Source organism: Juglans microcarpa x Juglans regia, chromosome 5D (genome assembly GCF_004785595.1).
Source record: "Juglans microcarpa x Juglans regia isolate MS1-56 chromosome 5D, Jm3101_v1.0, whole genome shotgun sequence".
NCBI lineage: Eukaryota > Viridiplantae > Streptophyta > Magnoliopsida > Fagales > Juglandaceae > Juglans > Juglans microcarpa x Juglans regia.
Genome location: NC_054602.1, coordinates 6,825,322 through 6,839,026, shown reverse-complemented (window position 1 = coordinate 6,839,026; position 13,705 = coordinate 6,825,322). Strand labels below are relative to the sequence as shown.

Here is a 13,705-nt window from a genome sequence, read left to right as displayed (position 1 = left end):
TGCTTCTCATTCAGCCCAGTGTGTGGAGCAGCTGCATACTCGAGCTTTCAACTTTTCAGTGGAGTCGGAAACATGCGAAACTGACCAAGAAACAAGAAAAACAGAAACACCAAAGACAGAAGAGCACATTGTAAGAGAGCACTATATTAAATGATTGAAGGAAACTTTATTTCAATGGGTATCTCCTGTGTCTTAATTTATAACACCCAAATTATGGGGAACCTCCGGATTCAGAGTTTCTCTGGCAGCATGCAACTAAACAACATCGATTATGCAACGAGATAACTAAAAAACAAAAAAAGTTCTCTTTTGCAGACAGTTATGCTTAACTTCCCCGGTCTGCTACGTAACTCCATGAAATTAAGAGGCGTAGCAAGTCAATAACCATAACCAAACTACGTATTGACCTCCATCCACGGTTTGTCGAGGAAGGGCCTACTCATCTTTCAGTTCATCAAAACTGACGGGAAGTTCATCAGCACCACCTAAAAGAGCTAGCATTCCCTAAAACAGACAACTACGGTTTAAAAGCCAAAGAACCCCAGCTCACTCGCTCTTTCCTTCTCAAATGTCTCGAAGTACTGATAGATTATTGTAACAGCAAGCAATATCCCAGTTCCTGAGCCAATTGCTCCCATGAAATCCGCCAGCACTGTGAGTGCACCAATGCACATCCCACCAAATGCGGCTGCAGTAGGTATGTAGCGATTCAATTCCTTCTGTAAGTTTGAATCACGATGTCCTGGCATCACCATTTGTTGTTCCTGCAGAACCAGCATGCGAGCATTCAATATCATCAAGAAATATATGGTTTCTAATTACATTCTTGGAACACCATAACGTATTTCTACAGATCTCTCATCTACAATTTAATGTTCGTGATGATTAATCTGCAATAGTACCTAAATACACATCATGAAGCAGCACGAGAATTTTAACCATGCTCTTGTAAATCTAACAAAAAATTTGTATCAAGTTGCTGCATAGATTAGAGCATGGGGTCCTTCATACGACCATAGAACTAGTGAAGCAAGTGACATAGTTAATTAATATTGCAATCAAGTGTCATTGCTGATCGATAACAGTAACAACAATTTAAACATCATTGACAAAAAGAGATAGCTCTTCAACTTGAAAAAAAAATTACTCATAAATATGTCTGTGGGTGTCTAGTTTACATGAAGTCTCATCTCGGAATACCTTAAGCTGCTTAGCAACATCTCGGGCAGAAGACCCAGACACTTCAATCCAAGTTTTAGAGAAGAGTGCACAAGCTGAAAGCATAAACACCAGATAGAATAGAGCATGGAATGGATGGGCTGCCATATCTGCCAAGCTGTACAATGATACCGATGAAAAAAAAAAAGTATGAGACCGGGCGGAGAGTAGGTTGCATTTGGGTAGTGAGGTACTCTCGGGTATTCTATGAATAGTAGTGAAAAAGTAATGAAAAATTAATGATAGAATATTGAATAGTAGTGAAAAGTAATAATAAAATAATGAATAATAGTGAGGTACTTTCAGTACTCAAACTAGTAGAGAAAAGGCTCGAGGACCAGCTACTCTCAGTATTCTGCACTAGAATACAATAATTATATAACACAGGAAAATACTGCATCACCTTGCTGGTGGAGTGACATAGTAAGCAAGACCGCCGACTGGAATAAACTGGCCACCTGAATATTCAGATTCCTTCCACTTACCCAACAGATTTACAAAGAAATTTCCACTGTACCTCCTGTATAGCAGCTGTAAAAAAGAGAAATGCTATTGCGTTAATCACAACGTAATGCATAGTATTCACCAATGCATAGCTAACTTCAGCACCTGGGAGATGAAATAAAGATTGGAAACAAGGGCTGATTGGAGAATTATAGGCATGTTGGAGGTGTAGAAAAGTTTAATCGGATATGATCCCTGTTGCCCTCGAGCATTCTTTGATCTAACAGGCAGAACTACTCGGAAACCTTGGAAGTAGATGACAATTAGGAAGATCAAAACCGTAGCAAGCAAATTAGTAACGTTGGGAAGGTTCTGCCGATAAAAAGCCTCTCGAAGAGCACGAACTTTGTCGCTCCTAGTTATAAGTAGATGAAACAAAGCAATAACAGCACCTTCAAATTCAGCTCCCCGGCCACTGTTGATAGTTGTGGGGCTAAAAGCTTTCCAAATAATGTTTTCACTGCACAGTAACCAAAAATCAATGATTAAAGAACCATAGATCTTAACACACTAAAAGCTTATGATGGAAAACAAATTTGAAGCCTACCAGATGTTGGTAGCTATGAAAAGGGAGATCCCAGAGCCCAAACCATATCCCTTCTGGAGAAGTTCATCTAGGCAGATAACAATAATTCCAGCAAAACAAAGCTGAATAATGATAAGAATGGCATTCCCAACACCGAGTTGACCAACACTACCATACATCCCAGATAGGACATACGCAACGGCTTCACCAACTGCAATCAGGATTCCTAACAACTTTTGTGCCCCATTTCTGCAAGAATAAATGCCCAACAGAGCAAGGTGTAAGAAAATAGAAGCTACAGAGCCAAACCTTTTTTTTTTTTTTTTTTTTTGTTGAACGGTAAGAAGCTAGAGACCAAAGTACAAGTGAAAGATAATTTTTAGAGGCTAACACGGCAAGGCTGTGCAACTTTTAATTGCATGTACATGCATGCACATTGAAAATGTATATAATTAATTACCTAGTTTTAAAATTTACAATGTGAATTTCTTCACAGAGACAGCATCTCAATACGAAAGCAAATTCCACTATCCTCTAGGACAGCAAAAATTCATGCTTTTCTAAAACAAGAAAACTTAGGTCCAAAATAAAAATATTTAGACAAGTATATAAACTTAAAGCTTTTACATGTAATTTTAGCACTGAACTCTAACTAAATGCTGACAACTGCTTGTAGTTGTCTCAATACTTACAAGAGGGCACGATCCTCACGGACACTGTTGTCCACTTCAATGATTTTAGAACCAGCCAAGAGTTGAATGACTAGCCCAGATGTCACAATAGGGGTGATTCCAAGCTCCATCACAGTCCCACGGTTTGATGCAAGAATAACACGCATCCAATAAAATGGATCGGCACCCGTTGTTGAGTGTATTCCATACAGAGGAAGCTGACTGCAAACTAGAAAGATGAAAAGAGAAATGACTGTGTATATGACTTTCTCTCTGAAGGGAATCTTCCTGTCAGCACTCTGAACCTCTGGCAGAAATGAGAGAAATGGCCTGACCAGGTGCAGCACTCTAAATCCTCCTCCCATCTTGAACAGTGAGAACTAAACCAAGGACCTGCTTCCAAAGTTACACATTTTACCAATAATAGATATTCAAATATGTACCAGGAAATTTACTTATTCAAAGATAAGATTCTAGTTCATCAGAATCTTTAGTCGAATTTTCAGCTTATGAGGAGATGAAATCGTTGAAGGGCAAAGGTTATAAATTAAACATGGTGAAGAACCATAAATCTTACTAAAGCAAGCACATCTAATCAAAACGCTTATTGATCACAAGCATCTTTATTGGATGTCAGCCTATTCAGTTCAATATAGCATAATCCACCCTGCGGTATAATTGTTTTCATCATCATACAAACCAAATTATCACACAAGCATCAAAACGAGGAGATTAGAACCATGACAAATAAATAATGATTCAGACTGCAACGAGGCATACTGTATCTGCTTCCACAACAATAAGTGTGGCAATAATTAGATAAATGAAATACAAGCCTCTGGCACACCCAAAAGAGGAAACATAGTCAGCCACTATGATGTCGTATAGGCTACCACAATAGGAGTATGGGCATAACAATTGGAACTCACAACCTCAGACAGTTTGCAGATAATCCTCAGTAACCAGAAAGACTTTAACACATTCCCAGAAATATTTAATATTTGACAATACATCCCATGGGATTTAAAAGGGGCTGCTGATTAAGCAGAATAGAAGACCTAGATCACAAACCAAATATCACTATCACCCATGCCACCAGCAATTCGACCAAGAGGAGCCAACTAGCATGAATTTTTGTAGTCTTCAAGCCTCATTGTTCTTGTACTATTTTCTTTCTTAATACTTTTTTTTTATAAGTATATTTTCTTTCTTAATACTATAGCTGCTCCAGAAACTTAAACCAGAAAAAATTTAGTCCAATGCTTAAAGAGATACATTGTGATACGCATACTAATAAGAATGAGAAGAGTAGGCGGTGTATGGGATCCAACATTGTTAGGGAATGAGAAATTCTTGTTTTTTATAATGGTTCCAATAAAGTATAAACCCAGATGTGGCTTGGGCCCTTGGGGGTTATAAATGGTATCAGAGTCTATCCCAACTAGAAATGTGGGACTTGAGCCGTGTCTCCTACAACGGACTAGCCCGATGAGGACGTTAAGAATTTAAGTGGGGGAGAGTGTGATACCTCATACTGAAGATAATGGTAGCTGGTATATAAGATCCCACATTGCTTGATAAGGAAAAGTTCTTACTCTTTATATTGGTTCCAATAGAGCTCTAGTTGTACCAGTGGTTAGTCTTTTTGGAGTATAAGCCCAGCCAAATGTGACTTGGGCCTCCCTTGAAGCATTTCATACATACATTTATTCTCGCATACATACATAATACACTTAGGTGCCATCTAGTTCACATTCATTAGAACCTATCATTCTTTCAGATTTATTAATAATACACTAGTTATAACCTGAAGAAGGGCTAGGTTCACTTGTATTGTACTTATCAAAGCTACAACTGAAGCTCCTATAATCAATTATATAACCCAGTTTCACCCAGTAAACAGTCGATGGGAGACTCGGCACTCATGAAACACCTTAACAATTTATCGATCCAATGTGAGGCATACCACATTTTACGATGCGGACTTGGATATCACCGTGCCTGTGTACAACGGCACTGACATAAGTAGTTTCCGAATACCTCCTAATAGTCACGAACCAGTCCATCGCCATTCGCCAACTAGTTGGTCTCATATTTTAACAGGGAGGAATTCGTCGCCCTATTTGACTGAATGCATTATTACACTCACAAAGCATGAACTATGCAACACGAGAGAGAGAGAGAGAGAGAGAGAGAGCTGAAACCATTGAAACCAAGGAATATGCTGCTAACATTTTAAAAATGGGAAAAAAAGTTCGTTAGCTAATCCCACGTTAGCGACAAATTGGACCACAACAAACTGTTTTGAAATTTCATGCTCCAAGGAACAAAGAAAATGTAAATTAATTTTAGTAGTCGCAAAAGCAGGGACGATGAAATAGAGAGAGCACGTAAAACGCAGCGTTAGAATATCTATAAAAGAAACAAATTAACAGAAGAACATAATGCTACGAGATCTACAACCCAAATACGGAATAAAAAACCAAGCATGCATAAAGCTAAGGAATTGGATCAGAAAACGTTATTTGATTTAAAATATCAGGAATTTTCAACGGATAAATAATCTGGACACCTTGATATTTTCCGAGGAAGAAATATGAATTGAAATCAATAGAGCACAGAAAACCGTGAGAACTTTCTCAGATCAATAATGTGGATCGTGCAATGTATAAAAGAAGACAACGAGGAGAACCATCAAAATACTGAAAGAAAAAAAGAGAGAGACTTACACTGAGAAATCAAAGATTCAAAGATATGAGAGAGTTTTTACAGACCTGAGATAGATAATCAGATCAGATATAGGGAGAGGGAGACAGAAGCCGAATCAAACACCCACTCGCAATGTCCGGTTTAAATCTGGCGTGGGAAACGGAGCTTACGAAACCCACCGCAGGGACGAGAAAGGAAAAAGAAAAGAAGTTACCTCATACACTTGGCTGCTTTCTGATGCATCGTGGCGCACGGTTAGGATACCACTGTCTACTACGTGTAGCCAATGGTTAGTGCACGCGTGTGATTGAGTTGGACTTTGGTGACGTTGGATTGGGTTAGGTCGTGGCCGTTGCAGGGTTGTTTTATCAACTTCCTAAGCAGGCCCAATAATAAAAAGAGGGGAGCCCGTTCATTTCGACCGCTAGCTTTTTTATTTTCTTTCACTTTTTTTATTTATATTTTTTATCATTTAAAAATATTTTTAAAAAATATAAAAAAAATCAATACATAAATAATCATGTAATTAAGTAAAAAAAATTTAAAAAAAATTAAAATACATTAGATGTCAAAATGAGTGGATCAGTTGAGTGGAAAAAATAACATTTTTCTAATAAAAATGTTGTGTTTGGGTTGTCATTTTAGAGGAAGTAACAAAACATTTCATTTTATTTTATCATTATAACTTTCTCAAATTTTCATATAAAAATATAATAAATAATTCATTTTTTAAAAAAATTTAAAATAAAAATGATACTACAAAATTTTATTATAACAAAATTTTATTTAACTTTTAACAAAACATCTCATATCATCTCATATGTAGGTCTATCCAAACCTACCAAAGCATCACACCCGTCACTTAGGTGAAACATATTAAACACAAATAGAATTTTAGAAATACATCCGTAACTATTTTATAGTTTATTTTCAATCAATTAGTATAATCATGTGACTCTATTGAAAATAAATCTTATATTATAAACTACCATTCATTTTATGTTAAGTTGTGAACTAGTTATAAGTCCATCATTTTTTGTAAAAAAAAAAAAAAATTGATTGAAATTCCTCGTAATCAAAATAAATTATTAGTTTTGATTATGGGCTAAATTTTTTTAAAAGAAAACTTAATTTTGATTTTAGTTATATTAAAATTATATTTTTTTGTCCTATCCCGTCGTCGACATAAGCTTTCCCTAATTCAGATGAATAAACTAAAAAAAAAAAAAAAAAAAAAAAAAGCCATCCAAAATGTATTAAACGAAAATAATATGCTTAGAGTTTGGCTGTTCATTTGAACTTAACATTAGTCATTAGAATGTAAAACTATTTTTATTGTAAAATAAATCTAATATATCTTATGAAGTTATATCAATTTATGAATTTATTTTTGTGAGATTTTTTTGTAATTATAACACTCATCTTTTTTAAAAAAAAATTGATATAGTTGCCACTAATATTATTATATTATTAAAACAGTAAAATCTTTGAAATAAAAAATAATAAAAGTCTAATTTATGAATCAAGATTTTCAATATTTTTTATAATTTGAGGAGATATAGTCTATAGTTATAATATATTGACATTAAATTAAATGTCAATAAACTGTTTATTTTCTTTTTCTAATTGTTAAAAAGCATAAAGTCGTTGAAGTTGTTACATCTATATTTCTGGTGGATATCTCAGAGCCTGTTTGGGATTGAAGCTTTCATATAGAAAAGTTCGATAACTATATATTTTTAAAAAATTAATGTAGCTAATTATAAAAATGCTTTACATTCATATTTATCAGTAAATAATTTTTGAACTATAAAGTTTATTATTTAAGTTATAAGTTATAAACCCAAACATTCACTTAATTCAAGTAGAAAGTTATGCACCGAAGCAGATGAATGCCATTACATCCATCTATTGCTTGAGCCGAAGCAGAATGTAAACGTAGAAAGAGAAGGAACTCAAACGTTCAAAACAAAGACGGAGCCCAACAGACGGACACCGGTCGGTCGGGTCTCTCGCATTTCCAACCCACAAAGACATAACAAAGATAACGTCAGAAAGCAACTGAACAATTTTTTTAGAGAGAGAGATTGAGAGAGAGGGATCTCTAAAACACATATCTTTTTCCGCTTTTTCCCAAGTGAAATTAGCGTTGGTCGGATTGGAGGGATGGCCGGGTACAGAGCTGAAGATGACTACGACTACCTCTTCAAGGTGGTGCTGATCGGGGACTCGGGTGTGGGCAAGTCCAACTTGCTCTCCAGGTTCACTCGCAACGAGTTCAGCCTCGAGTCCAAGTCCACCATCGGCGTCGAGTTCGCCACTCGGAGCTTGAACGTGGATGGCAAGGTTATCAAGGCCCAGATTTGGGATACCGCTGGCCAAGAAAGGTGAGGGTCTCTTTTTCTTTGATTCGGGTTTTTACGATCTGGCGTTATTTTTTCCTTTTGGAGTTTTTCCGGGTTTCTGGAGGAAAAACGAAGGGAAAAAAAAAAAAAAAAACTAGCTTGATATCTTTTGGCTCTTGTTGTTCTAAATAAAAATCTCATGCCAAGCAGAAAATGATTCTGTGGGGGTTGTGGAGTAATGGGTTTAGTTTCATTGGATTCTAGCTGAGATATTGTGATTCTATTGGGATACAGAGACGGGTTTGCTTTTAGAAGATCTCAAAGGGTTTGAATTGAGTAACTTATACCCAACTTGTTCTTTCATTGGTATTTAATGATGGTGATTAGTCGAGGAGATTCACTTTGCTTGCAAAATAATCGGGCAGCATGATAAATGAAGCTTAGATTACTCGTGTGCAATAAGAGATCCTTGTATCATGCGCGTTGTTATATAAAGTTGTGTGTAACTTCTGCAATCTGTATACAAAATCTGACAATGAGTCGCAAATGAAATGACATATTCGAACTTGTGATCTGGGCTGGTGCTTATTTGCTTCCTATTAGACGCGGATTACTTTATGCAAAGAGGCAATACTCTTCTTTCCCTCAAGGAGGTGAAGATGTTGCCATCTTTATCTGGCCGTAACCATAGTAATATCTTGTACTTTTTAGGAGCTTCTCAGCAAGTCCAAAATGGTGGGGAGCCACATACGCTCTCTAAAACAGATTTGAGTAACAGCCTGACCCTAACTCCACCAAAGAAAAGTGGTAAGAACCTGGTAGACAGGGATAATAAGCATGGGGCAAATCTCCTTAACGTTATCTCCATGGTGATTCAAGCTCATGACCTCCCATCCACCAAACCACATGGCAATAAGTTTCTTACCACCTAAGTCAACACTTTTGGAATAAGTCACTATTTGAAAGTGTTGCACTCTTCATTGTGGGGGCTGTTATACTTATAAAAAAAATGTTGTGGGTGCTGTTATAATTTATTTAGGTATTCGTGCAGAAATGTTTTTAAATGTTTATAATATTTTCTCTCTTGATTCACAATCTTTTCTGTTTTAGTTGTTGTTCTTTTCCTTGCCTGTCTGGCTTGTTCAACTTTCCTTTTGACTTTACTCATTGTTTCTATACTGAAGTTACCTCCAATTTCTTCTACTCCTATATTGATGGGTTTGGTAGTTGGTAGTTGTTTATCATAAAGATGCTCACCCTATGAATGCTTGTTTTGTGGAAGTGGTCCTAATTTGCTATCTTTTAAAATAAGAAACTATGGCTAGGCTTATGTTATCTTGAAAATCTTCGTGTATTTTTTTTTTTTTTAATCAACTTGTACCAATGACATTGTACACTTAAAGCACTGCTCATGATCAGTTTGCCCTCGTTTTTGTCTGCTTGCTCCTCTCTATCTCTCTAGAGGTACACACGCCTAGGCAGATGTGTGTCCCTGATTTTTGTAGTTGATGATATCAACAGTTCAGTTTCCTCACGTCCACTGGTTTGGACCAACTCCTTATATTATCTTTTATCACCTTTGCATGCATCCCTGCTTTGTGGTCCTTGAATTTTATTTGGGGTGTGGGAATAAATGCATATCTTTTTCCTCTCCAATTGTTGGAAAGTTGATGTTTCCACTATATACCCTCTCCAAGTATAAGAAATGTACATGATCAGGTTAATAATATCGTTTTCAAGTTATGCTTTTCTCCCGTCCTTTCCATAAAATATTATGTGTGGAATTGCAGTTTAAGTTTTACCTTTCACGAACCTGGACTTTTGAAAGTAGCTTCTTAGTTTAGCCCCCCACCCCCTTCTCTTTCCTCTGTTTGTGTACTTGGTGTTATTTCATTGTTACGTTGCTCTCGTGTGTAATTGTTAACGTCTTGCATGTTGTATGATGTGTATTGCACTGCAATGCAACTTCTCTGTTATGTGTGATGTATCTTCTTCAATGAATGACCAGTGGGAAATGCCCATGCAATGAGAGTGCGACATATTGATAGCATTTTTGTGCCTGTTTCTTAGTGGTAAGAACATCAAATAGTGGGATTGTAGGAGGATAAAGGTGGTGCCACCGTTCTTGTAATACGCGTTTGTTTTTGTTTACAAAGTGAAGGTAATGGTAACAGTCGCTTCACAGGACATTTATAGAGTGGTGGTGGATCCTGATTGTAATGTCTGCAAGGTTTTGTTAAATTCTCTAGCAAAAGTCCAGATGCTGTTAAATTGTTCTAAATCGTTATTGTGTCCCAGATGGGGAAAAAAACAGTTTGAGCTAAATTCAATGCTCCCCCTTAGACATTCTTATTCGTGCAAATGCATGCATCATTTTCTAAATATGTTTGTATCGCAATCTTGAAAAGTTACATCAACTACAGTTGTTCAAGACCATGGAATATGGGTGTTCTTATGTGTTTCAACTGGACACTGTCGTGTCACTGGTTAAAGTGGTATTTTTATCGTTTGTCGAGAAATACCACTGTTGGATCAGGCTCACATTTTCTCTTCAATGGCATCCTTGATTTGAAAGGAGATCTTTTAGGAGCATGATATTGATTTTAACTAAGCAAACACTGATTGAAATTACTGCAACCACAATCAACACCACCACCACTGCTACAGCCATCTTTAACTTCTCCATCGTGACTGCTGGTCTTTCATTGCAAGTTCACCACATGTACTTTTCACTAAGAGTATCAGTAGGAAAATCACTTTACACACTACGGATGTATCCTTTGTGTAGTCATACTAGTCCAAAAGAAGTTTTTGTTTAAGTCATGTGTGTTCTTGGATCATTGCCAATTTGTGTACTGAAAGGGGCTGTTCTGAAACCCAGCCACTGAAGATTGTTTTAATTGGGATCTCAATTTGTTTAATCTAATATTAATATGTGGTTATATGATACTATTATGTGTAGTTCTTCTATGAATGGTCAGTTCTGCGATTTTTTATAATCAGGCTTAAGGTGGTGCTTTTAAGACCATGTCTAGTTGGTGTTTGAACTTGGCAACATGATGTGTTTTGGATCCTGCCTGGTCCACTTCATTATATTCCAAAATAAATTATATGAAGAGATATCGTGGTCTACTAAAGATGCTGCACATCTGGTTGAAAGGTGGGTAAAAAAATCACATTGTAAAACTTGGAATATAATCTTTGAAGAAGTTGTTTGTGACATATTGCTGGCTGGGATACATTTATTTTTCCACCAGCATATTGATGCATTTGAAAAGCGACAGAGAGATGTTGAAGGGAGCTTGTCTTAATTATCAAACGAACTGATGGGGATTGAAGCAAGCTGAAGTAAATCTAATCAATTTCTGTATGGATTGTTGTATCTAAGTTCAAGATGCAACTCTAGGTAATGTGTCAGAGAGTTTAAACCCTTGCAGCTCTAGTTATTGTTATTGGGTCCTTCTCAAAACCAAAGCTCTTCCTCCTGAAAAAAAAAGTCCCTCCCACAAAGTGCTTTCTGGAAGGAAGCTCTGGCGTCTCTCTTCCTCTTCTTCACCTTGGTTTCCCTCGTCCCTTCTCCTCTCTTCCCTCTTCCTCTTTGCTATTTTTTTTCCTCTACCATTTTACTTGTCCCCCTCTCCTCCAAATGCATTGCTCTTGTTGTTGAAGCCTAGATCTATGGGTTTTTTTTTTTTCATCCACGCCACACATGCTCCTCGTTAATGGCTTCTCTGCCCATAGATCCACCACAACTAGTGATCCCAACCCTGTTCCACTGGCACATAATCACACACTGCTCCCTTGTCGTGACATCAATTCCATTATCAACCCGCTTTTGGAGAACCAGACTTTTGGCCATTCCACGGCATGTTTACTAGTCGTTCCTTTATCTAGAAGCAGATGCCCTTTCTTGCTTTCTAATTTGAGGATTTGAGCGATAAAGGTGTGGAAAGCTCTACTGGACTCCCCAAAGTAGTCGACTTTACTGCACCATTTTCCAAAGTCACAGTATCACAATCCCTAAGTAGTTGGGATGTATCACAAACTGCCTTTTATGGTGGTTTTCTCCTTGTCTAGGCCTAGGAACGCGGGCCAGTACCAATTTATTGGCTCAGTTGCCTTTTTTTAATCTTTATGCATTGAATTTGCTGTAATAGAGAACTCCTAGGGGTTGGCTTAGGTGGTAAAGACCTTGGGCTTGGGGTATGCTCCCCCCAGGTCTAAGGTTCAAATCCCCTTGGGTGCAAACAATCTCTAGGGGCGATCGGATTGAGGAATTTTCCCCTTGAATTACCCAAGGTGCACTTGCGGAAAACTCCTTGCTAAGGGCCTATGCACTCCTGGGATTAGTCAGGACGCTGTTCACGGTCACCCGGTGCCAATAATAAATAAAAAAAAAATTGCTGTAACAGAGTATGGTTGATGCTCCTCACTCATTTGGATCTTTCCTTTTAATTTGATGCAAATCTTGCTTAAAAAAAATCCTCGAAGTATCAGGAATTGTGGAAGCTTCACTTGATGAGATGATGAAATGTTAGATGATAAGCTAGTTTACCATTTAATTAGATGTAGTACTATTCTATTGGAATCTACACGTTGTTCTTTGAATAGTTTTCTTTTCTTTTTAAAATTTTGTTGTGATCAAGTTTATTTTTCAGTTTTGGAGTTTTTTATTCCTATTCTTTTTGTCTACCCAAATCCTTTCAATTGCAGTCTATGCCTATACCTTTTGTATGCCTGTAGGCTGTACCTCTTGGAGTCTACACATTGTTCTTTGAATAGTTCTTTTTTTCTCATTAAAACTTTATATTGTGATCAAGTTTATTTTTCAGTTTTAGTTTTTTATGCCTATACCTTTTGTCTATCCAAATCCTTTCAATTGTCTGAACTCGTGTTTATGGAGTTTTAGGTACCGAGCCATAACTAGTGCTTACTATAGAGGGCAGTTGGTGCGCTACTCGTGTATGATGTCACTAGGCATTCCACATTTGAAAATGTTGAGAGGTGGTTAAGGGAGTTGAGAGATCACACTGATCCAAACATTGTGGTCATGCTCATTGGTAACAAATCAGATCTTCGTCACCTTGTGGCGGTCTCAACTGAGGATGGGAAATCTTTTGCCGAGAGGGAGTCCCTCTTCTTCATGGAAACTTCTGCTCTGGAAGCGACTAATGTGGACAATGCATTTGCTGAAGTTCTTACTCAGATCTACCATATCGTAAGCAAGAAGGCCATGGAGGCCATAGATGATGCTGCAAAGTCAGCTGTTCCCTCCAAAGGAGAGAAAATTGATGTCAATAAAGATGTTTCTGCTGTGAAGAAAGGTGGATGCTGTTCCACCTAGAGTTTTGGTTTACGCTGATGTGGATTGTTTGTTGTGCAGCATCTGTTTCTATCATTGTTGTGCAGCATATGTGGAGATTGTTTTTCAATGTACAATTAGATTGTTTTTCAGAGACGCCTACTGTAGGAGATAGGCTATATATGTTTCCACTTTACTTCCAAAATTTTTTGGTGTGGACTGAAATTTTTAGGTAAGAACTTGTGCAGGATCTGGGTATTTTCACCTATTGCTTTCAATTAGGTGCTGAACCGGATGGGCTCAAATTCGCACCAAATATTTGTTTGTTGAGAGATTCTTGCTCAGAATTCAGACCCATAATCAAAGTTTCTGTATTTTCATCTCTCTGTGTGTGGGCTCTCCCGAGTGAGAGTCGAGCTAACAATTTTAT

The 13,705-nt window shown here is 37.2% G+C and overlaps 2 protein-coding genes across 8 annotated transcripts; one reads left to right on the top strand and one right to left on the bottom strand.

Annotated features, from left to right (window-relative positions):
• Positions 1 to 142: 142 nt before the first annotated feature.
• Positions 143 to 5,864, bottom strand: LOC121264876 (protein transport protein Sec61 subunit alpha-like). Of its 7 annotated transcripts, none has more exons than XM_041168212.1 (8): positions 5,649 to 5,863; positions 4,889 to 5,046; positions 2,941 to 3,315; positions 2,270 to 2,497; positions 1,828 to 2,182; positions 1,622 to 1,749; positions 1,201 to 1,336; positions 143 to 764 (listed from the first exon to the last, which is right to left on the bottom strand). In XM_041168212.1, exons 3-8 carry the CDS (start codon positions 3,282 to 3,284, stop codon positions 525 to 527), a joined length of 1,431 nt encoding a protein of 476 aa, XP_041024146.1. In that variant the 5' UTR covers positions 3,285 to 3,315; positions 4,889 to 5,046; positions 5,649 to 5,863; the 3' UTR covers positions 143 to 524. The 7 variants fall into 7 exon arrangements, with proteins under 7 accessions (XP_041024146.1, XP_041024147.1, XP_041024148.1 ...); XM_041168213.1 differs by having other exon boundaries at positions 4,889 to 5,078; positions 5,694 to 5,863; XM_041168214.1 differs by having other exon boundaries at positions 5,694 to 5,863.
• A 1,664-nt stretch (positions 5,865 to 7,528) lies between these two features.
• On the top strand, positions 7,529 to 13,655 carry LOC121264879 (ras-related protein RABA1c-like). The gene is given in 3 exon segments (XM_041168217.1): positions 7,529 to 8,015; positions 12,883 to 12,914; positions 12,917 to 13,655. Coding segments are annotated over 3 exon segments (654 nt in total). The 5' UTR covers positions 7,529 to 7,794; the 3' UTR covers positions 13,318 to 13,655.
• Positions 13,656 to 13,705: the final 50 nt, after the last annotated feature.

Bases quoted from the DNA above. Each gene is read 5' to 3' on its own strand.
- LOC121264876 (XM_041168210.1), bottom strand. From the start codon at position 3,284: ATGGGAGGAGGATTTAGAGTGCTGCACCTGGTCAGGCCATTTCTCTCA. The intron at 2,183-2,269 runs GTAGGCTTCAAA...GTTACTGTGCAG, and splicing joins TTCATAGCTACCAACATCTG to TGAAAACATTATTTGGAAAG. The intron at 765-1,200 runs GTATTCCGAGAT...CTGGTTCTGCAG, and splicing joins ATGTTGCTAAGCAGCTTAAG to GAACAACAAATGGTGATGCC.